A 24,072-nucleotide genomic window follows, 5' to 3' on the forward strand; every position below is an offset into this window, starting at 1 on the left:
CTACATCATGCGACCAGCGACTTGTGCAAGCCGATCAGTGATACTTGATTACCTTTTTGTCTACGTTTGATGAACTGGATCCATAAACTTCAGAATTATGACAATTCAACAACACCTCCAACACGGCCAAAGTTCATTGACCTTAAATGACTTTTGACCTTGGTCATGTGACCGAAAGCTAACACAGGATATTCACTGATACTCGATTACTCTTATGTCCAAGTTTCATGAACTAGGTCCATATCAAGTTATGATGAGATTTCAAGAAATTTATCCTTGGTAAAGATTTCAATCTTGACAAAGTAGCCGCCGTCAAAAAAGTGGTGCCTAAACTCGCTCTGCTATGCAGGCGCGACTAAAATTTTCACCCACTAGCATTCTTAAAGGAAGCTTTAATAAAATAAAAATGTGCAAATAAAAATGAAAAAATCAAAAATCAAAATTTTCAATAAAAATTACCGGTACCCCCCCCCCCAAAAAAAAGTAAAACACCCTTCTAATTTGTATGCTCCACTTCATAAATCTGTTATTAGTTTTAGAGCATTACACATTCATATAATCATTTTTGGAATGTTGACATGCTCTTTTTTGTTTGGGTGGGGGGATTACATTTACCATTCAGCTTAAGGGTTCAGCAATGGCACTGTAATTCTGTTACCAACCTATGTTTTTATAGTTTTTGAGCCAGTTTTGCTTCTTGCCTTCCTTTTATTCCACTTGATCGAGGAAAAGATGTTTGCTGTACCACCTGAGCTCTTTCATTTCAATTTTTTTTTACTAACATGTGATGATATGGTATCGAGTCAAGGTTCTACTCTGAAAGCTTTTTAAGCTATAGATCACCAATATACAGAATCAACAATGATTGACCTACCAGTAGACTGATAGAGTCACATCCCAATGGAAGTGATTCAATAGCTCATAAAGACTTACAAACTATGGTTACTTTTCCATTATTGCAACTTACATGGAAACCTTGATTGCAATTGGATGCTGAGCCCTGTTGTCATCGTACTTGCAGGATGCTACATAATTTTTTAATTTTTAAAAGCACTTGCCCAGTTGGGCAAGTAAATATCTAAATAGTTTAAATCTATTTCACTTGCCTGAAATGAAATCCTTGAAAAAATAGTTTTACCTCTTTAAAAGAAAGTTTTGCAGTTTTATATAACATTGACCTTTTTCTCTCTTTTGACATGAACCGATCTACCTTGTTATTGCATTTCTTTTTCCAAATTGATTTTATCTTGCCTGCCATGACTAAAATTAGGGTCAATATCATATCATATCGACCCTAATTTTGGTCATTCTACTGAAAGAGTTTCGCTTGCCCAATTCGGGCAAGTAGTTTTGGTCTTTACTTCATAACACTTGCCCGACCCTAACTTTTACTTGCCCCGGGCAATCGGGCAAGTGCTTATGTAGCACCCTGGTACTTGCCATAATTGGTGAAGTAACTGTAGTTGTTTCTCTTTAATAAAATGGGTGTCAGGGCTCCAAGAGGCCTGTTGCAGAAAGAGTTGTTTCAAAGCAACCAATAAGAGTCAAGCACAAGTCCCTACCACATGTGTTTCAGTGGTTGAAAATCATGTTGTGTTTGACTTTTGGAGTTGGTCTGATCACAACTTGTTTGTGCTAGGGGCCCCAGATCTCAATGCACGTGGTGTTGTCTTCCTGATATTCCAGCTATAACTTTAAAGACCAATTTAGGGATCGTTTCAGAAAAGGCATGTAGGATGTTTTATCCACCAAGACTGTTTTATCCAACAGTTACCATAGTCACAGTCAGACGATACCTGTGCTCCTCAGTTCTAAGCCAATCAAGGAAAGTTGTAAGAGCACAAATATAGACAGAATGCTCTCCAAACCTAGCCTCAGCCTTGTTGCCTACTGAAGAATCCAGTTGATCGTGGTACCTTTCACATGTATGTACAACCCCGATGTTACATTCCCTCACCGACTCTTTCACGATTCCATTCGCAATATACTGATCCTCCTCAAAGAAAATGAGCGCTTCCTTTGTTACATAGCACCTTGATCAAATGTCTCTGATTTATACGTAAAAATTGATGTGGCATCCCACTATTTTCGTTATGGTGCAGGTGTTATCTGTAAACAGTCCAGCATCTTTTCCAAATGTTGCATATTGCTCCCGGTGTCCTTACCTTGTGCAACCTGGAATGACGAAGTGGCATAAGAACAAAAAGTGACAGGTACAGATATGCAGAGGCATTTAGATCATAGATGGCTGGAAAGAACATGGATGGATGGATGGAAAATATAGATTTATAGAATAATGAAAACTTGAAAAGAATATTCAACAGTATTTACCAGCTGTCACTTTTTACAGGAAGACTTCAGCATAGGGTATAAAGTTTGTACATAATTTTCACTGAAAAATCGAAACGAAAATCTCCAGAAATCATCCGCTTATAAGTATTCAAATATCCTTGATTGTGCATGCCACTCTCACAAAAAAATTCAAAATCCCATTTCTATTTTACTTTGAATCCAATTTTGAATTTTGAAGACAGCTATAACCGTTTCAATGCGTTTCATACCACTTGCAACTATGAATTTTAGTGTGACCTTTATTCACACTTAAATCTTTGTGAAACACCCCAAGGTCTAAATCTAACCATTTAAACATAGTAGAGATTGCTATACCAATCCCTTGTTAAAAAAAATTAGCAGTTTAAACATTTTTTCAAAGGTGCTGGGGACAAAGCCCGTCTGCAATGGAGCCACCTGCTTGCCAGCCCCACTGGCGGATCCAGGGAAGGGCACATCTGGCCTGTGCCCCCCTCCCCCCCTTTTTGAGAGACAAGAATATTAATTTCAGGGGCATATGTAATGCATACACAAGTGAAGGCCTTTTTTTTCCTTCTTTCTTTTCAATTTTTGTCTGAAACAGAATGATCTCCATTTTGTATTTTTTTATTGTTGATTTATTTTCTTTTTCGTGCAAAATCACCCCCCCCCTCCCCTTTGAAAATATTGGATTCACCACTGGCCAGTCCATGTACCTCTTACTGATACCAGTAGACAAGAATTTTTCAATTTTAGCGTACAGCACGTTTTCCAAATCAAAATCTTTTTTACCTTGTATTTGTAAGCAATCTGCTGGGCTGCCCAAGCTGCATATTTCATGTTGTCTTTTTTAACTTTTCCTGAGGCCTTTGGTGATGAAGCAATATTGGTAGCAGCCTGTTATAAGAAAAAATAGCAAGTGAAATGATAGGATTGGATTTATCAGATGGAGAGGGAGCCATTCCAGAAAGAACTGTGTTTAACCCGAAATTTTGATTTACAGAAATTTCAATACATGGAAGGGTATGAACCCTATTTTCTATTAAAAAAGTGATTTTCTGGAGACGTATCAACTTTGAAATTTTGAAATTCACATTAGGTATATATTTAACTAGCACTCGTGCCCTGTAATGAACAACTGTAAATGATGCTGTACTAAGCATTTCCTAAAAAAAAATTTTTCCTACAATTCATTCAGAATTCATAAATATTTCTTCTCTTGCAGCTAATGACATAATCGTAATTGCAAACCTTCTGGTCAGGAAACATCTGAGATTTTGAAGGTAATCGGTCAATAATGATGAAAACAGTGAAAAACATCCCTAGGTACACTTAAGCTTAAGTTAACACTGTAGTCTATGGAGGAGAAAAAACCCCACTAGTTTTACTTATTGGGAAACATGAAGGCCCGAATTCACAAAGGTGGTCTTGAAAACCCACAGTTGAGTCCATGGTTTATGCAGATTTCCTGTATAAATTACGCTTATTTTACCACGTATATTTAAAAAATTCTTATGCTGATGTGCGCTGTTGTCACAGTGTGCCAAATTGACGCCTGTTGCCGTGGTTATCCACCCTATTTTATTCATGAGTCCACTGTTTTTATTCATGAGTTCACTCTTCAAACAGTGGACTCATGAATAAAATAGCGTATCTAACCATGGTAACAGGCATTTTTTATACACGCACCCGATACGCGCTAAATTAAGCGCAATTTATACAAGAAATCTGCATAAACCTTGGATTCAACTTTAGGTTTTCAAAACCACCTTTGTGAATTCGGGCCAAAATGATGCTTATAAATAAAATTTTCAGGGTTTCCTTTAAATATTCTTACAAGCACTGACATCATGTAATGCCACATAGCTCAAGTATTGGCAAACCTCTACAAAGTTACTCAATTCCTTTGATTATTTTCAGAGTCCTAATATCCATAGAAACTTTGGCTTACCATAAACATGCCGTATAGTGCTCTCATGTTGTTACCATTCAATTTGACAGCATGGGCAAAGTACTTCCTAGCGATCTCCATACATTCGGTTCCACCTTGTGTATACTGAATCTTGAATGAATAAAAAATGTAGATGAAAGAGAATAGCATGGATTATTTACAACCACAACAAAAATTATTATTTATATCGGAGGGAATATTGTGACTTTGTAGGCATATAATGTAATCAAGAAACATTTTCACAAGTTTAACTTTCCATGGTAGTTAAAATATGAAACTTTCAAATTTATTTTTGACAATATAACTCGAATCTTTGCATCATTTTGAAAATACCAAAACCAATTCTTTTTCTTTAATCTATCAAAATACAAAAGGAATTTAATCATTTTCAAATAATGGCTGAGATTCATCATTCAAAAACACGTTTTTATAGATGTATATAAAGCTTATGGACTACTGTTTTTATACTTCAGCTTATCATACTATTCCATTGTAGCAGAATGAGAATCATTTATTCCAGAATACTTGAGCTTGCCATTCATGTCTTAATAATATTTTCACAATCAAATACAGAATGGTTGGATTTCATTAATTTACTAGAGCTGCCAATCTTAATTGTTAAAAAGAAATCCTGTTCTTTAATTCTTTTTAATCTATTTTCAAGCCTAAAATCCAATTTTTTTCTTAAAATTTTGAAAGACATTACCAAAAATCATCTTACAAGTATCAACATTCCTATATCTAATTTAAAAATCCTATATAGTGTTACTTTCCCTTTTAATTCTGAACTAAACAGGATAAATTCCCTACTAATCAGCAGCTATAATATACCATAGTAACACTCAACAGGAGTATATTTGACTCTATAATAGCTTCATATCAAATTATGGCACTCACCTCTGCATATTTCTGATGGTATAAATGATTGTGTGGATTGGATATGATGAGCTCTTCAAAACAAAAACTTGCTTTACTGTAACTGTTTACAAAAAAAGGGTTAGAGGTAAAGAAATGGAAAATAATAGCAGAATTGCACAAATTATTCAAGAATCAAGGTTACCAAGATGTGCCTCTGTAAGAGAGTATACAGCATCAGTTAAAAGTCACATTTACACAAGAAACATTACACATGAATCAAATCCTTGAAAATATAATGAATGTTTTAGACTCTTTGAAGTAAACCTATTTTCAATTAATAAAGACGGTTATTTTAAAAGTAAGAAACAAGTTTGAATACAAGTAGTACTTATTTAAAGGTCAAGTCCACCTCAGAAAAATGTTGATTTGAATCAATAGAGAAAAATCAGACAAGCACAATGCTGAAAATTTCATCAAAATCGGATGTAAAATAAGAAAGTTATGACATTTCAAAGTTTCGCTTATTTTCAACAAAATAGTTATATGAACGAGCCAGTTAAATCCAAATGAGAGAGTCGATGATGTCACTCACTATTTCTTTTGTTTTTTATTGTTTGAATTATACAATATTTCAATTTTTACGAATTTGACGATTAGGACCTCCTTGCCTGAAGCACAAAATGTTAAAATAATGGAATTCCACGTGTTCAGGGAGGAATGAAACTTCATTTCACATGACGAGAAAATAAAAATATTTCATATTTCATATAATAAAATACAAAAGAAATAGTGAGTGAGTGATGTCATCAACTCTCTCATTTGGATGTAACTGGCTCGTTCATATAACTATTTTGTTGAAAATAAGCGAAACTTTAAAATGCCATAACTTTCTTATTTTACATCCGATTTTGATGAAATTTTCAGCGTATGCTTGTTGAATTTTTCTCTTTTTATTCAAATCAAGTTTTTGTTCGGGTGGACTTGTCCTTTAATACTGGGCAACTTGTTATTCAATTACCAGGTATTTTTGAGAAAGAACTTTCTAGCAATCTGAACAACTGGTAAATTCATGGATCTCTTGAAGTCGAGTTACATACTTTACATAAAGTGCATGAATTTAATTTGTCAAACACAAAGGATTTAAGTACTGCATATGCTTACTTTTGTTCTGATATGTACAGATCTGCTAACTCCATCCATGCTTCATGGTCACTCATAAACCTGCAGAATCAGATTTAAATAAATTGATGAACTGATAGATTGAATCTTGTCATTGAATCAATTCACTCTCAAACCAGTATCACAAACAATACAAAAATTTGGACATAAATATCAAATATGACCAAGAAGTAATGCGTGAAGACTGAAGATTACAAACATTAATGAAAACGGATTTATAAGAAACGTGAGACTCTATGGTTTATGATTGATGAAAATTGTTTCAATGCCTACCATATGATAGCTAAATTTATGCCTTTCGGAATAAATTGCTTTTCTCTGAACATTATCCGACACACTGACTCTATGCTAAAATTAAATCAAAAGTAGATGTTATCAATTAATAAACACTACAATATATCAGTGTAATATTACAAATTGCAAATAAAGAAAATATAATGATTTGCGAAATTCATAATTTTCATGATGGGGTAGAACTACTCGAATAATGTTCATTTCTCACTGAGGCAGTACCGCTTCCCCATAAATTGATCATCTTACAAATCTACAATTTGATTAAAAATTCTACTTACTTTTGTAGATATGAATTTAATTCCTTGATAGCTTCACCTATACGATTCTGTCCTTTTAAGAGTGCAATCAATCTCTTCCTCACCATCTGTTCTCAAAATAATGATAAAAAAACATTCCAATACAAGTCACCAATTGGAGTTCTCTATGAACATAACATTTTCTGGTTAAAACAGGGAGCCAACTGACCACACAAGTGTGAACTCTCATTGACTAATTAAATAGCTAGTCTTGAAATGTACCTTTTGTGACAAGTGTTAGTAATACAGAAAATGAATTAGCCTGTAATCTTGTTTGTATAGACAAAACTAAAATGATTTGGAGAGAAATTATTGTTAATATATTGTGTTGTGAGTTAGTGTGCTTTCATTCAAGCGGGTCCATATCATGTAGCCACAATGGAGAAGAGGATTGAGGTGGTGCTCCACATAATTACTTAGAGGAACTGAACAGAAATGCTAGGACAAACTGCAATTATGGATAGGAGATGAAATCAGGAAAGCAAGCTTCCTAGTCAATTATCTTCATCATGTCAGTAATTGATCACTTTGCTAAATCAGAACAGAATACAACGACATGTTCAATAAAATGTCCACCAACTGTATGCTGAATATTTTCCAGCCATTTTAAATTCGTGACTTTTTATATTGAACAAAACATTTTTCACTTCCTGATATTTCTATATAGATAAAATACAAATATTATAAGTACATATAGATATATAGATCTAAATATTATAAATTCGCAAAAATTTACTCTTGAAGCAAAATCACAAAAATACATAGACACAAAATATATGGCTTATACATTACTCTTTTACATTTTTAACAATTTCTTTCATGAGGTTAATTAGGGATTTCTGACCGGAAAACACCAGCTTCATCATGATATGAAACATATATCATGGTATTAAAGACAGGCACTTAACTATTTCAGAGCTTTTACAACCAAATTTCAATGCTTGAACAGGATTTTCTATATTGGAAAATAAAAGTTTGAATACTTACCGCATTTGATGGGTCTTCTTTTAAAAGATCTTCATAGTGCTCTTTTGCAGCTTCATACCTGTACAAAAAGTTAAGATGGATTACACTTTTAAATATACAGTGTAATTAGGGTGAATTAAAGAAAAAATTCTTAGTGTGTGCATTTCCATACACTGCCAACTGAGGACTTAAAAAAATATCACAGTATATAAAGCATTAATACAGAAATTTGCTCTTAATTTGTTATATTTATAGGGTTTCAAACTTTCAATGATGCTCAATTAATAACGTATTTTGTAAAAAGATGGCTTGAATTAAAAACACGAGCGAAGCACCTCTGGCAGTCTTGCCTGCTTTATGCAATTCAATATAGCAGCAGTGCTGATTTTCAAAATGAATATAAAATACTTATTCACAAAAAACACCATTTGTATAATAATATAATACTACATTCATTGACCATAATGCAATTTGACCTTGATCATGTGTACAATATGTAAGACTTGCAAAAGATGATCTCTGATACTTGCTCACCCCTATATCCAGATCTCATGAAATATGTCCATTAACTTTGAAAGTTATGATGGACATTCAAGAATGCCCCCCAACATGACCAATGTTCATTGACTGAAACTCAGGCAGGGTGTTCAGTAATACTTCATTGCCCTTTCATGAACTAGGTTCATACACAATTTATAAGTTATGATGACATTAAAAAACTTAACCTAAGGTTAAGATTTCAAAGTTGACTCTGCCATAAAAAAGTGGTGTCTATAGCCTTGCTCTGCAGCTATGCAGGTGAGACAAAAAAAAGTATAAAATCTGTATTTCAACCTAAGCCAGACAAAAAAAAATTCTGTAATAAAATACAGACAGCAGATTGAGTGCAAGGTGTAACATAGTTTATTGGACTAACAAGCCATTACTCAAAGGTTTCTTGAACATATGAGGGAAAATCGATTAGTACTGTGTGGTAACATGCAAAGATTGATCACAAATTTGTATTTCACTTTTGTAATTACAAGTCTCCATTTTTACTAGCATTTTTTTTTCTTTTTTTTGTGTGGTTTTCGAGGGAATAAAATACATTCCAACAGCTCTAGCAACATTAATACTTTACTTTGACAAAAACATGATCAAATTATTTGATCATTCTAAACTGACTTTCCAAGATATTTGTTTTCCCCGTGTATTTGACAGGTTGGGAAGCAGAGTAAATCTTATGGCAACAAAAGTAAAGTCAAACCTGTCTATTAAGGTCAGCCAAGGGAAACAGAAAATGTGGCTACCAGAGACAGGTGGCCTTCATAAACAGGTTCTATAACACAATGTCATATTCCTTTCGATTGGGATAGAATTTTGATGGCCACTACAGACAGGTTCCAGATGGCTGCTAAGACAGATTTGACCGTAAATGTATTTAAATCTGCATCAAATTCAATACTTTAATAAATGTTACTCACTCTCCAAGACTCTCATATTGTAGACCTTCTAACCTCTTGCCTCTTATACTACTTGGAAAGTTCTGCTCTATTGTATCAATGATGTCTGATGCCAAGTCTTGGTCCCCACAGTCCAGCGCTGCTATGCAGACTTGTTCATAGATAGTCCAAACTGCAAACAGATAAAAATTCATCTTCTATTATCCATAATGAATATGACACAAGTATGGAAATTTCACATTGGGTGCAAGTACACAAGTTAAGCAAAAAAAATACATTACACATGATTGATCATAAAGATTATAGAACACAACACAATACCCACTCATTATTTCTTTGTATATAATGAAATATGGAATATTGCAAAATTTTCCTCATCACAATGTGACACAAGGGTTGTTCCCTCCTTGAACATCTGGCAATGCTATTGTTGCGACCTATTGTGGTTCCATTAAGGACTTCCTTATTGTCAGGTTTGGAAAAATTCTAAAAAAATAGTGTATGATATCATCAGCTTTTTCATTTCCACATTCTCCACATCAAATGAACTTTAAGCTCGGGTGGACTTGACTTATGTAAATCCTGAAAATATCTGGAACAGTGTTATGATATGGTTTTTTTTCATGAAGGAAAAATATTGGAGCCTACCTTCATCCCCAAGTTTTCGGCGATAATTATCCAGCAAATACTGTCCAAGCTCAACAGTCTCAATGCTGTTCCTTGTGTTGTCTTCTCTCCATTTCTTCAATTTATCTCTAGCTTCTGTGAAATAAGACCAAAGCAATGGTTTCAATCTAACATGAAAACAGTACTTTAAATTTCCCATCACTTATAACGTTATCAATGGAAAATGAAATATCGGGTATACGTTTTCTGCTTTGTTTAGCAACTCTTGGCTTAAGATCTGCACATCTGGGCAATTTAATATGATGAGTGCCTGTGCCAATGTCAATTTGTTAGATTTCTGTCTCAGTTATTTCAAAAATATAAAGTGAAAACCTCTTCAATTAAAATTGGAAACAAAGCCCCAAACGCAATCCATAGGCAGGTCCTAAAATTGTAGCTTTTTTCATATTTATGACTAGAGATATGCTGCATATTTTAATGAGCTGTGTGCAGATCAAATCACCACTTTTGATTTAATTATATCTGCTCTCAACATTAATCAAATTTCATGTTTCTGGTATTTGTAAAGGATCATTCTTTCATGCCATATGTTTGAATCTATTCGAGAAATCTTGTTGTGTAGACCTGTGAAAATATGAATCCATAACATGCTATCAAATAATAATTTTTATCAAACAAAAGTTGCTGTTTCTCCACTTTGTTTAGTTTAAGGCAAGCCTGGATTGTTTTCAAATCATGATGAAACTGGAGACCTACTAGCTTTATAATCATATAACATGTAGGTTTCAAATGAAGTTGTTCTTTAAACAGGTTCAGTACATCTGCAATAAGATTGATTTAGTGATATGTGATACAATCTTAACGAAAGAGTCTCATGATTCTTATGATGAAATGGAGTTTAATTGTCCAGGGCAAGTCCAAGAATGCGTCCCCCTTGTAGACAAAATTTCATCTTCATCCTAAGTAATCTTTGGTAAGATAAAAAGCCCAAATGTTGAATTTTATAATTTCATAATTTTAGGGAACCACTTGTCAATTTGTGCATGCACACTAGCACATGTGAATGGACTCAACCAAAGGCAAAGGAGTTGGAAATAAGAGACCAGTCCATTTGCCAATATGTGTTAATTTTTTATAAAGCCTGAAGCGCTGCTGTTTGAAGTGAAAGGCGCAGTGGTAACCTATTTCACGATAATGTCTGTATCAAAGTACATGTAGGCATTGTAACACCCTCTTTAATGTTGCATTTGCATTCTAAATAAAGGCCAGGGGCCAATTGCACTAATGCAAGGTCTTTAAAAGAACCATCTTTCGTGTGACCCGGTTTTTAGGATGTGCCATGTGAAACGCATCTTAAATACATTATCTGCAAACATATTATTCAACTGTTTAAATTAAACAAAATCTTTGTTAATAGAATGTGATAAACAGTAAAGGCGCTGTTCCAAAAATTGGGATTGACCAAGAAGGATATACAAGTATATCCTCTTAAACTATTGTTTCAGTCAAAAAATATCATAACACGTGTTAAATTACATTTTTTTACTGAAACAAATATTTTACAATTCGTAATATTTATTAGCGATGCAAGTGTTTTTTAAAACTTAGACTGCAGCTCTACACGCGTGTGTGGTATCGAAAACAAAAGATTCTAAAATGGCGACGTAAACAGACTGAGTAAGTTATGCTCGTACTCTTATAACCCAGGGAACTCCCGCCCGCTATGCGGGCGGGAGCCCAGGATCGTACGTGCAATTTACCATACCTCACAGAGAAGCGTGAAGTATGGTCAAAATAATTCTCCGAATAAATACTTATAACAGAAATCAAGCACTTACCACGATTATATGGATAAAGGTCTAACGAGTGGCAGTTTCCCGACATCGAGGCACAGACTGGAACCTCAAAAAAACGAAGAAGTTCTGTCGCGGTAGCTCCCCTTCTTCAAAATTCAAAACAAAATGCCTGGGGCTATACGCGTGCGCAACAGCCTCGGTACCGGTCTCGATCGGCCATTTTGTTTTGAATTTTGAAAGAAGGGGAGCTACCGCGACAGAACTTCTTCGTTTTTTTATAGGTTCCAGTCTGTGCCTCGATGTCGGGAAACTGCCACTCGTTAGACCTTTATCCATATAATCGTGGTAAGTGCTTGATTTCTGTTTAAGTATATATTCGGAAAATTATTTTGACCATACTTCACGCTTCTCCGTGAGGTATGGTAAATTGCACGTACGATTCTGGGCTCCCGCCTGCATAGCGGGCGGGAGTTCCCTGGGTTAGTGCTCTTAATGTTTCTTTTCAAATTTAGCACTATTTATTTAATAAACATAATTAAATTAATATTAACGGGGCGGGGGGGTTAATAATCCATTTACGTGAATTTTGGCTCCAAATCTAACGGAAAAGTGTTGATTTAGCCTGACTTGGATCGTGGGAATCTCATTCCCACACGGAGTCTTATGGGATCCAACTCCAGGCGTCATTGGGGAGTAAGCCCACAAAGTAAATCATATGTTTTTTACTCCCCAGACGCCTCCAGGCTACTTGGCAAGAACGTTGTAACTAAGTAAGGGGAGGGAGTTGAACTTGAAGTCATTTTCGTCCAATATTTGGGGATTTTTCCTCTGCCGGTATTTACCCATACACCAGGGTGACCAGACGTCCCGTATTTTGCTCCTTTGTCCCGACAAACCCTTCCCGGGACGCCTATTTGTCCCGTATTTCAGAATACTGAACAAAATGTAGTGAATACATTTAAAAGTGACAAATTTTCATGAAATAACCAACAGATGACGAAGCAGAGACAACAATTAAATCGATAACTGTACACTTTTGCAAGTTCAGCTGTGATTTTCTTGCTAACCCAATACAGAACATTGTAAACGAACTGGCCTCCTGCCCGTGTGTGGAAGGCTACTAGACTAGCTATAGGCATGTAGGATCGGAGCAAATTCTCAATGGTGCAAACAATCTCACATGATAAACAGTTTTTCTACCAAAATATTCACAAAATCTGCGGGAAATTCTTAAAATTATATTATGGATTCTCAGATAAATGCAATCAGAGGAACAAGTTATTGTTTCAGCTTTCGTTTTGAGCTTTGGTGTGGATGATGCCGTGATGTTTCATCTATTTTTTTTTAATTTGACAATATGTTTCACTTTGAAATTTTATTCATTTCTACAATATCTTACCTTTAATTTTTTTTCAACAGATCTAAAAAAAACCACAAATAACATTAGGATTTTTGTTAAATGATTGGATTTTTTGTTTGCTTGAAGTTTGAACTTTTTTCCTCTTTGTTTCTTTTCTACCCTATCCTTCCTGCTTGCCCTATTTTGTTCCATCTATCTTTATTTCCTATCTTTCTTTCCTGAACATTTTTTTTCTCTCTGTCTCTGTTCATTTTTCTTTCCTTCCTTCTTTATCTGAATTTCGTTCTTTATCAAATTTCTTTTTTATTACTTTCATTCTTTCTTTCCTTAAAATGTATTTGGCTTCCTCCTCTCCCGTTTCTTTTCGTTCTTTCTCTCCTACCACTATTTTCTCTTTTTCGTTCTCTCCTCCCTTCATTCGTCCCTCCCCCCTCTTTCTTCTTTTCTTTATTTTTCCCTCTAATTCTTTTCCCTTATTCTTTCTTTCCCTTCCTTCCTGCCATTCCTGTTATTCTTCTTTCTTTCAAAGAATGAAGGAAACATATTTCTTTACTTCATTCTTTTATTCCTCCTCCTTTTTCTTACTTTTTCTCCTTTATTTTGTCTTTCACACATTTATTCATCTTCCTTTCTTTATATATCATTTCAAAGCCAATGATATGAAAACCCTTTTTTATCTTTTATTTTTTCTTTCATCCTTCATTTATTCTAACTTTCTGGGTTTTTTCCCTTCATTTCCTTTGATCCTTCTCAATTCATCTCTTTTCTTTCTCTCCTTCATTGATTCTTTCCTTCACCCTCACTTTCGATTCTTTATATTTTTTCACAAGTCTAACACTGTGCGTGGGATTCTTTGTTGATCTTTGTTTGTCGATTGTCCCGTATTTCATTTTGTGAAATCTGGTCACCCTGCCATACACAGACCATGGTCCACAGACCACACACCCGACGGCGGCGACGGCCGAAGCATTGACGCGAGCGCCGCCCAGGCCCGGCCACGCTGGCTAGCTCCGCCTCCGGTTCCGTTGATCAACGACAACGACCCCAGCCACCTCCCCTGACCATCGATAAAAACGCGTTTACTACACAAAAAACATCAAAAATTTTTCCAAATACGACTCAACATCACGCTAATTACACCCCTAACTAAAATATGTACATTAATTACAAAGAAACAAAAAGATCCAATTCACAAACAATAAAAATTGAAGAAAATTATCACACCTTGCCAGCTCATGGAAGTCGCCATCTTTGAGAATAATGCATGACGGGAAGACATAGCTGCTTGCGCGCAGCTGCATCATGGGAAATGTTTCTATGGGTATCCCATGACAACAATCCATATCTTCGTCCGTGTTTGTATCGAAATTCTCTTCAAACCAACGGATTACCGTAATTTCTTTCGAATATTCATTTTTATAACTCGAAAAAATGATTCCACCAAATGCGTCACTAGTCAAATATGATAACCCTGTTCTTGTAAGCAGAAATACTGAGAAGAAAACACCTCGGGTAAGTTGTAAAGCAAAGGCAGCTGCAGCAAAAAAAGTTTAGCAGCACCACTGCCGAAAAGACGGCGGGACCTAGCCGATAGATAGGGCTGAGCTGAGCGAGACCACTCGTCAAACTGACTGCGGCTTAGGCTTAGCCTAGGCTAATGATTTTTAGTGTTTGCGCGATTGGGCTATCTACACGTAGGCCTATGCCATGGCAGTGATGATGGGGTGATCGTAATTTGCGCACATTGTAATTGTTGATTTATTTTTTAGAAATTACATAAAATAGATTCTACTTTACATCAAAATACATGTTGACATGAAATGATGAAGTCAGACTTGATTTTCAATAAAAAAAATTTCACACTCACAGTTCACACAAATGGAATGCAAGATCTTAAAGTCAAATTCACTTGATGGAATTATAAAGTCATGAAAGTAGGACTGTCAAGGGCAGGGTTGCGATCTCGAAATTTTATGGTGATCAACTAATGCGCGCTTTGCTGAAAACGTGTCATAAAAATGTGTGACCTTATTATACAAATAACGCATGGCACTTCATGCGCTAGAGTATAGTGCAGCGCACTCTAGGTTTCTTTAGATTGATGCACCTCTACCCACGAGCGGCTTGGGGCGAGTCACACTGGGGGCGAGTGGGCAGTGCGCATCATCTGAAAAAACCGAATGTGCGCTTAGCCTAGCCCTAGAGGACTCGGTGATCATATTTTTTAGAATTTCGATATTGTCATTTGATCACTGAGCCTAGACAAGGCAGGCTATGCCAGTGTGGAAAAGATTGTAGTCCATAAGGTAATTCCCTTCATATTTAACATAGAACTAGTGGTCCATACATAGACCAAAATGTTATTAATTTGCATACCTTTATACACCTAATGCGTATAAAGGTATGATAGTTTCCCCCAAAAAATAAGAAAAATTAGACATTTCTTACCAGATGGATGTCATGTATCCATATGGTAAACACTGCAAGTCAATAGCGTCGACCCTTGAACTGCCTATGTATGACGTACTTCCGGCTAACAACGCCGTTTTGAAAAACCATTTATAGATAAAAATTATTATTTTAGAAATATTAAAATTTATTTCGTAATTATAAATAATTTGTTAAATGCTACAAATTATTTATAATTATGAAATAAATAATAATCCCCATTTATGAAGAGTTGAGTTTTGTTTATGTTTAGATTTGTATTTGTATTTTTTATTCCTTGGGCTCAGGGAGTTAAAAGTACAGATGCTTCTTCTTATAATCTCGGAGATCAACAGGTGGTTGCTGCATCGATAAATCAATAGAGCAAAATATACACTCCAAAAACAGCATGGCCTCTGTGCCTCCCACCCTTCCCTTTTTTGGAATGGGTTCTCCAGACACTTTAAGCAGATAAAGACATAATCTTTAGCTCAATTTCTCAATTGATTGTAGTAAAAATGATCATTAATATTTGTGCTTTATAATATCTAATTTTCAATTCATTGATGAAATACTGATCTCAAAGTCAAATGTCCTGAAATTGCTGTCTTATCTGGACAAACAACTAGAAATTTTATCCACGCCTGCCTGTAACTTTAGTCCTAATTCATTAGTCTGAGATTTTTCTTTGTATTCTTTGGATTAAATGTGACCTGTTTCTCGACACTAGTTAGTACTCATAGACTCCAGGCCTACATTGACTGATTGACAAAGGTTGTTTGTTGGGGCCACTAAATGTTTCATGAGCACTCTTTGCCAAGATCGAGGGCTCACTAATAAATAAGAAAAATGCTTGAAGAGGAACCTGCTGAGCATTGTGTGTGTAACTTCATAATCACATAAAATTATTCTTTTATTCTTTATTTTGGTTTTAAGTTGTCTCCTTTTTTATATATATGAAAATTTGCAGTACTGTTTCACAGATTTTTAGGATAGGAAGATCTTCGTAAAACAGGCTTAAATTTTGAGGTGATAGGGGACAAGTCTGGAATAGGTAGATAAATTATTACTGCATAATCTTTGGTTTTGAATGTACCGCTGGTATTTTCATCATTTTTTTTCTTATTTTTTTATATTTTTTTTATTTGAGGCAATGTAAATTCATAATTTTCAATTCTCTCTACCATTGTGTGAATTTCCAGGCAAGAGCTCTGAAGACATCACCACAGCAGCCAACCAATGCTGGCCCAGTACCTAACCCTCCTCCCAAGGGAGGTAGTAAACTTCCACCTGTAGAGTCACAGAAAGCTCAGCAGACAGATGAAATACTCAACTCAATTTTGCCACCTAGGTGAGATATTGTTATTGAATAGCAAATTGATCAGAAAGAGGTTGCCCACCCCTCCTCCCCCCCAAAAATGGATACCAAATTAGGGTTTCGCTATACCTCTGAACGTGGTGCAAGATGTATGATTTAGCTGTTTTGTTGTCGAAATTGTGAACACAATATGAAAAGAAATGATCAATTGATATTGTTAAACTTTCTTACTTACTATTATTTTTTCATTAAAACTTTTTGTGACTAAAGGCCGGTGTGCTGTTTAAAACAAAACATAGTCCAGAATAGTCAGTTAGCAATGCTGTGTGGGATACATGTTGTAGAACTATATGTTTCATATTGATATTTCAAGCAGACTATCTATAAGAGGCAAATATAATTCTGGTGATACACATGCTTAGTAAATATGAAATGTAATCATATTGGAAAAAAAAATCAATAATTTATTGATGAAACTTTAAGCAAATAATTTCTTAATTGTACTTTATTGTTGGCAGCTGCAATCATTGTAAAAATACAAATGAATATATAAAAAAGAAGGATATATATTCTGTAGGCAAAACAAATTATGTCCAACCATTTAACCTTTGCTCCTAGGGAATGGACAGAATCTGGTCAGCTTTGGGTTCAGCAGGTGTCCAGTACTCCGGCCACGCGACTGGACGTGGTCAATCTGCAAGAGCAGCTGGACATGAGGCTTCAGCAGAGACAGGCCAGGGAGACCGGTATCTGCCCAGTTAGGAGAGAGCTTTACTCACAGTGCTTTGGTAACTACATATCATTTTTATTCTTTGAATAGTGATAAATTCTAATAATTCTGCATATTGTCTCATTTTACTCAACACAAAATATATTTTACATTCGATTCTGTTTCCATGATTTCATATTATCCAAAATATTCCATTCCATACTTTCATCAATGATTGAGATTGCATTCCAATATTGGCTTCCAAATTTTTTAAAAAATGTTTTCTTGAGTGTAACTATCGAAGAAAAGGCCCTTCATCAATAAAAGTCTTCTTTTTCCATTCTACCACATTGGATTGAATCAAAGTAAAACATTTTCAACATTCATATTAGTTAGAAATTCAAACAAGTTGATTGATTTAGAGCAGCAGATAGTTGTTTAGGTTACATAATCTATTCTGTCTTGATCGCTTCACCACAGATGAGCTGATCCGTCAGGTGACCATCGAGTGTGCAGAGCGTGGACTACTCCTTCTCAGGGTCAGGGATGAGATTAGGATGACTATCGCTGCTTACCAGACCCTCTATGAAAGCAGTGTAGCCTTTGGTATGCGCAAGGCACTACAGGCTGAGCAGGGCAAGTCAGATATGGAGAAGAAGGTAAAGATGGAATTCCCACAATGCCGTATTTGGATATAAAGCGCAACATGAACGATGCAGGTCATTTAGCGTAGGCATATACACTTCTTGTTTGTGTGCAAATTAAACTCTTCAAGTCATATACCTGTATTCTATAGTCGGTCATAGGCCATTGTCAAAAAGCCAAAAATTTTCAAACTTTTGTTTACGTTGCACATTCTTATGTTTACTGTTATATTTCCATATGCTTCAGTGGTGAAGTCAATTTAATATTCCTAGACAGCTATGGGTGATTTGAGCGTAAAATGTGTTGATAATTCTACTTCTGTTATCAGAGATCTGTGTCAAATTTGCCTATCCATAGTTAAACACAACCTTACATTAAAGTTTGAATTAATCTAGAATTCAGAATGCGGGCCTAAAAGAGGAAGAGCACATAGGAAAACAAGGGCTCAGCAAATTGAGAAGGAAAGGGGTGCATTGATTGAGGCCAATCAAAAGGATGTGCATGGCTTTCAGTGGCCCTGTATCCCTGGATTAATCTATGTGTTAGCCCTGCATATGACCTTATGCTGCAAGCTATCAAAATGGTGCCAGATCAGCCTCATCTAGAAAATTTTCTTTTGGATATCTCTTGATATATTTCTAGACATCAGGTTACTCCAACTGGATATTTGGATGTGTCCTTTTTCTTTTTAGATCACAGACCTAGAGCAGGAGAAGCGCGAGCTGGAGCGACAGGTCAATGAACTAAAGGCCAAATGTGAGGCCATTGAGAAGAGAGAGAATGAGAGGAGACAAGTAGAAGAGAAGAAACATGCAGAAGAGATTCAGTTTCTTAAGAGGACTAATCAACAACTTAAGGTATGAAATTCAAATGATTTGTTATTTTCATTATTTTCATTTATGTTGTTGGGGGAGATTTTGTAAACATAAGTTTATTTTTGTTTGAAATATTCTAAAATTTCCATATTCTTATTAGGGGGGGGGCTAAGTATATGCTGTATATGTAAAGTAGTGAATGAATAAAGACAACTTTCTAATTGACCATTTGTCACATATCAATTTGTTTGCGCTCCTTTTTTGCAGTGCGTAGCGTGTTAAATTATTTCCCTATGGAGAATAATAGAAAATACGCCGTTTTTGAGGGATTTGCTAAGATATCTCCCAAACGCGTCAACAAGGTGATCTATCAAAACAGAATAGAATAGAGCAGATTCTCACCTTTAACATGATATGATTTTCATTTAATTTTAGTCAAATTAAGTTCTGTCACTTTTGAGGTTTTTGGAACCTTTCTTGATGATTTTGGAAATCCATTTGTATAATTGAGCCAATGGGCAAGTGCGAGAAACGAAACATTTGGTGCGACTTCACATTGTTGTAAAAAAATATATACGTCACAATAGACCCTATCAAAAAAAGACATTTTGCAGAAAATGCTGTAGATTGCGAATACCTAAGAATGATTTTGATTGGATAAAAAAAACCTCTGTCACTTTTCACATTTGCAAAAGCTTTTGCAATAATTGGTCACTATAGTTTGGCGGGTTCAGCCGATGGCATCGTGTGTACACAGTATAGTACACACGCATAGCTAGGCAACGCAGCGCGTGTATTCGTACAGCGACGACTTGAGTGTATGTTGGATAGGACCGTACCATTCTTGACCGGGGGGTGTGCCAATGAATGCAAGTGATCAAGAAGAGTTACAAAACTGAAGGGAGTGAGAAAACAAGGAAAGTGACAGGGAAATTTATGAAAACAAGTAATGCGAGGAAAAATGACAAGAAAAGGAGAAAGAGGAGAAGAAGTGAAAACACGCAGCTGAGTGCGCTCGCGATATGTAAGTTGAACACCCCTGCACTGCAATGTAGCAGCCCGCCACTATACACGTAGACTGCCTGCACGATGCAAAGACAGCGGCGCGTATTAGTGACTGTGCGTCAAACGTCCCATTTCTATGCCTTATAAGAGGAGCGTTTTTTGTACACAACAAATTGATATGCTTTGCCAGTTTGCAATAAAAATGGGTCACATCACTATTTGTGCCATTTTCCCTCATCCCTCTTACCATGCTTTGTTACCAAGGTTCATAATAGTTTTTATTGTGGTATTTGAAGAACAATGTTCATCCTTGATATGCCCATAACCTTATATTTTATTTCTTTTCTGTCACAGACGCAACTGGAAGGTATAATTGCTCCAAACAAGAAGTAAGATGAATGGTGACCTCCGAAGCGGAATATTCCCTGTATACTTGTATATAATTAGGTAGAACTACATGTACATATTCCTGGATATGGTCTTGTATATACATGTAGATATATTACATTATATTTGTCGAATAAACCTTTTAAAAATCAATTAGAAAGGAATATATGAAAACACTACCCTGTGATTGCATATTTACAATATGTTTGTTATCTGATATTTAGAATTTTAGTGATGTTACAGGTACACCTACCAAACTGACTCCTGACCGGCTAAAGCATTTATTTTATCACCTATGGCATGCCATTGGTAGGTTTGGAGTTGGGTTTGTTGGTGTAGCTGTAGCATTAGATATTGGGTTTTGCAGCTGGTGGACGTATCCCTTTCTGACTCGTCCCCCATATCTGAACCAGTACTCTACAATTGTAAGTCGGGCAGTTACTCATATGTCTGTGAAAGAATATCTGTGCCTTTAGCATAGAGACAAGGAAAAAAAAAAGTATTTCTCTTTAGTGTTATTTATTGCTTGCTAAAGATTTTCAATTCAAATAAAAAAATAAATTGATTGTACAGTAGACTCTGCATAAGTTGATATTCAACAAAACACACGAATTTGAAGCATATTTCAGACAAGAAAATGTGAAATATGTTAAAGTCAAATTTCAATATTGTGGAACAAGTTTCTTTGATCCCATGAGTTTCGACTTGGGCAGCGTCACCCGTATATTTTACGTTGTAGGACAGAGTTCAATTTGTTTTTAACTTTTGTAAGTATGATTTGATGAAATTCTGTACCTAATTAGATCTTGGCCAATCAGATGCCATGATTTCAGGGACTGATAATATTGCTGTATGAAACAGGCCATGGTTGTTTGATTATATATTCTGCTACTGAGATGTGGATTATCATCCATAAATTTGCATTGTAGTAAAATATCGGGAAAGATGAAGCAAAACTCTTTGTGTGTGATTTCTCAACGTTACCGATGTGATGTTAACCGTCCAGAAATTTCGTTCACATACCGTAGGTATGGAATAACTGTGTAATGTCATTCTCAGTGTCTCTTTAATCCTATTTTTATTTTACTTTGTTAAGAGAAGATTACATTACAAACGGCAAACCAGATATGATCAATTGTAAACATCTGTATACATGTATTTGAAATAGAATTTTTCAATATTTTGATTACTTCTTCATATATGCATATTTTTACTACAATGTGTATTTGTATGTCAATACATATCAATTCCTGCCATTCAGATTTGTATCCTCACTGTATTCTATGCATTCCTCATGTTCATTCTCCAATTAACATGAATCATTGCACCTTGATCTTATCGCCTGTAAAGGGAAAGTGTACTTCTTCAATAAATTTGTAAATTAACACTTTGAACTGATATTGTGTTGTGCGTTATCATTCTTGTTGTAATTGACCATTTAATGTACAGCCTTCAAGTTAATCACAACAGAGCAGAACTGCTAGGTTAGGCAAGTGTGTAACAAAAGCATGCATGCCAAATTGTGACTGACTGTAACCAAAATGGTTTCACTCTAATAAAAAAGAGAGCTGTCATAATGGCAACCGTAGATATGAAATGAATGAGTAAAAATAAATTGAATTCCAAAAAGGTCACTTGGCACTGGTAGCTAAATTTTAAGCCAGACATTAGTTTTGTTGAATCCCCCGAAATGTGGCTTTGACTTTAAATCCATTACTGGAATATATGCATGTATATGTACTATAACGGTAATGATGTGGAGGAGATAAAATGAAAATGTGTTCTACAGTATATATATTTTGCGATTTTACATGAAAACGTATTGATCGATTTCCTGATCAGAAAGTAATTGTTAGTATTGGGTGAAGGTTTGAGAAAAATCCACCTAAGTCTAAGATTAAGAAAGGTATTAGAATATGTGATGTCATAAAAGCAGCTGCCCCATGTGTTATGTAATATGAAATGCATTAATTTAATGTTAATGGTTCATTAGATTTTTTCAAGGGCTGGTGTAAAATGATTTGTCTGTTGCATGATATACTGAAAATACAATAAAAACCCTTTTCAACATTTTGAGAAAATCTGGATTTTTTTACTACACAATATATGGGTTAGCTGCTCACATACTTTTCTCACATCTCACAAATAAATAAAAATAGATTAATAACTTGAGAGATTTTTCTCAAATCTTCACAAATATTTTTCTGCCATTTTTACTTTTTGCAAATTACTTTTCATCAAGGTGAACTTCTCTAAAATGGTACTTGCATTTCTGTAATTTCATGAAATAAATGTCGTCAATGATTGCCTTATTACAAGCCAAGGAGTGTAGAGTCAGACAGATAGCATGGAAAACATGGAAATTATGGAGTTATGGAAATTCAAGCATTGTTTTGAAGAATAAAACATTTTGTTTGAGGCATCATATTAAAGAGCAAAAATTGAACTTTTTTTTAAGACATTCTCTTTCCAAATTTGGATACCATCTTGCCAAATGAATTTTGTTGGTATTCTTTCTTCAGGTGATGTTACTCATGCATAAAGTTTGTATCATATAAATTACGGGAGGAAATAAATCTGTTCATGTGGACTTACGATTATTGAACAGAAGTTTCATGTCGGATCCAAGACGCTTAGCTTGTGTTAACTGGTGGGAAATCATAGATTTTATTTTAATGAAATGTGATATGACCGTACACCCACACAAGCAAACATATTTTCTGTAATCCCTCCATCCATCTGAATAGTTTACCAGATTGATGGCACATAATAAGTGCTGTTTATTATTACAATACAGACTACAAGAAAGAGGAGACAGACTAAGCATTACAATGATAATTCTTGGTTTTGATTTTTCTTAGTCATGCAGTATTTCCATATTTTTGTGTGCTTTATCAGATTCTAAATAAACTTAATTTTCATCTTGTAGATTAAAGACAAAAAAGGGAACTGATTTTCATGTTTCGTTTTCAAATCGAAAAGGAAAATCAAAATGACCACAACAAAACAATAGCCCTATTTAAGTTGAAACAATACTATCTACAAAAAAATACTCTCTTTAATAGCGTTGAGATCACAATGAGCCTTTCCAAATTATCTTCTTTTATTATGTACAGTATGTTTATTAATGGACCTACCGAGAGATGGACATTCTTCAGTCAATTAATGAATGACGATATCTGAAAAATGAAAAACCATTGAATAAGATCAATGAAAGTTTGAGAACAATTAACAAGTTATGAGCACCTGAATGTCACGATCACCGTGATGGAATCCTCCCATTAGCAAAGTGGCCAAGATGTCCGATGTCAAACTTGTACGGCTTTCCATTACTTCTGTTTCCCTAAGTTCTCACTTTTCTGTCTTTTCATGGGAGGTCTCTCCATCACATATTAATGATTAGCAACAGTCAGACGCTCTTAACTTTGTTTCCCCCAATTGATCTTTTATCTTTGATATTTCTTGTTTTCAAGCAAACTAAATTGTTCCAAGAATTATATTTATACTCTTACTTCAGTCAACTTCATCTCAGGCTGGAGTGCCCAATTGATCATTTAGGCATTTGACTCTCATGATGAATTTACGTTTTTAAACGTCATATGTAAAATAAAGATCTCACTTCCACACTCTGACATAATAATAGCACATACTTCATCGTTCGTTCATAGATGGAGATCACACTTAAAT

General features: G+C 35.1%; 2 protein-coding genes across 2 annotated transcripts; one reads left to right on the forward strand and one right to left on the reverse strand.

Moving 5' to 3' along the window:
• Positions 1-1,878: 1,878 nt before the first annotated feature.
• LOC121420553 (ER membrane protein complex subunit 2-like) lies at positions 1,879-14,412 on the reverse strand. Its single transcript, XM_041615219.1, has 10 exons — positions 14,304-14,412; positions 9,945-10,058; positions 9,318-9,468; positions 7,876-7,933; positions 6,871-6,956; positions 6,281-6,340; positions 5,159-5,240; positions 4,262-4,372; positions 3,103-3,207; positions 1,879-2,175 (listed from the first exon to the last, which is right to left on the reverse strand). Exons 1-10 carry the CDS (start codon positions 14,356-14,358, stop codon positions 2,092-2,094), a joined length of 906 nt encoding a protein of 301 aa, XP_041471153.1. The 5' UTR covers positions 14,359-14,412; the 3' UTR covers positions 1,879-2,091.
• Position 14,413: 1 nt separating this feature from the next.
• Positions 14,414-21,779, forward strand: LOC121420563 (33 kDa inner dynein arm light chain, axonemal). The gene is made up of 6 exons (XM_041615230.1): positions 14,414-14,591; positions 16,709-16,857; positions 17,443-17,612; positions 18,014-18,192; positions 18,871-19,035; positions 20,353-21,779. The coding sequence occupies exons 1-6, from the start codon at positions 14,511-14,513 to the stop codon at positions 20,389-20,391; spliced, it is 783 nt and encodes a 260-aa protein (XP_041471164.1). The 5' UTR covers positions 14,414-14,510; the 3' UTR covers positions 20,392-21,779.
• The last annotated feature ends 2,293 nt before the right edge of the window (positions 21,780-24,072 follow it).

Source organism: Lytechinus variegatus, chromosome 1 (genome assembly GCF_018143015.1).
Source record: "Lytechinus variegatus isolate NC3 chromosome 1, Lvar_3.0, whole genome shotgun sequence".
In the NCBI taxonomy this organism is placed as follows: domain Eukaryota; kingdom Metazoa; phylum Echinodermata; class Echinoidea; order Temnopleuroida; family Toxopneustidae; genus Lytechinus; species Lytechinus variegatus.